The sequence below is a fragment of the Helobdella robusta genome, assembly GCF_000326865.2.
Source record: "Helobdella robusta unplaced genomic scaffold HELROscaffold_74, whole genome shotgun sequence".
Classification (NCBI taxonomy): domain Eukaryota; kingdom Metazoa; phylum Annelida; class Clitellata; order Rhynchobdellida; family Glossiphoniidae; genus Helobdella; species Helobdella robusta.
The window spans coordinates 368519-369749 of NW_008705420.1; the positions used below are offsets into that span (position 1 = coordinate 368519).

At 32.3% G+C, this 1231-nt stretch overlaps 1 protein-coding gene across 1 annotated transcript in view; it reads left to right on the top strand.

Moving 5' to 3' along the window:
- Positions 1 to 324, top strand: part of HELRODRAFT_181665 (hypothetical protein) — a gene marked incomplete at both ends in the record, with an annotated part of 4753 nt that extends 4429 nt beyond the window's left edge. Inside the window, one exon of the mRNA XM_009031452.1 lies at positions 298 to 324. Within this exon, the coding sequence (XP_009029700.1) occupies positions 298 to 324 (27 nt within the window). The remainder of the gene's footprint in view (positions 1 to 297) is intronic.
- Between the last annotated feature and the right edge of the window lie 907 nt (positions 325 to 1231).

Here is a 1231-nt window from a genome sequence, read left to right on the forward strand (position 1 = left end):
TGAATTGTACCATTTTAAAATTAAACTGAGATCGCGGTTAAATTTGCTTGATCCCGACACCACCATCTAAATCTTAACCTTTTATATATTACACTATATATGGCTCATTTCATCGCTAATAATTATTTTAAATTCAGCATATGTTTCTGTCCACTTAGACTCGTTTATTCATCTCTTCAATCAATCCATACTTTTAATTATTGTATCAAATACTATAAATTATCTCATATTGCCAATCTACTTTCTGTTTTTGATTGTAGATTCATTAGTAATATCTGTATATACTTATATGTTCAGATATTAACTTTGTTTTTCGAGTGTTAATCCTACTGATTATATTTATCGATTTTTGCATGCATTGAAATTTAATTTGTATATTTTCTGTTCTGTTTTAAATTGCATATATATCTCATGTAAAGTACTTAGGGTGGCCTCTCCACAAGTTTTTTCATTTAAACTTATTTGGTTCCCTTATTGAAAATAAAATAAATAAATAAAAAAAAAATAAAAATATATACACATAGATATCATGATATATATATATATATATATATATATATTTATATCATGTACATCATCATTTTATTCATCAATATCATCATTTGCAGAGGCTAGCATCAGTTGATTGTATTGTATTGTTACTACGGTGGTCATCTTCATCGTCATACATTGCAATCACATTCATCAAAAACTCACCCTCACCACCATCTTCTTCTTCACCATCACAACCATTCTCTTCCTCACCACCATCGTCGTCATCATCATCATCGTCGTCGTCATCATCATCATCCTCAAAAACTAACCACATATATTAAAGCAGCTGTAGTGAGAACAACGGACATAGAGGAGAATAAAATAATCCATTTCGTTACAGCGCCGTCGTTACTACCACCACCACCACCACTACTACCACCACTACTACTACCACCACTACTACTACTACTACTACTACCACCTACACCACTTTGGCTGCCTCTTTTACCGCCACTAGCACTACTTATACCACTGATCAAATTTTTATCGGGACTACCATCGTCATTAAATTGATTATTATTATTATTATTATAATAATAATAATTATTATTATTATTATCATCACGGCCGTCAGTGTAGCCATCGTAATCGTCATCGGGGTCATCATCACCATTTAGTATGACGTCAGTGTGGCACTTGTAACCAGCATCATTGTACAGAGTTGAAAACAGAAAGATGATGACGACGATGACGATTG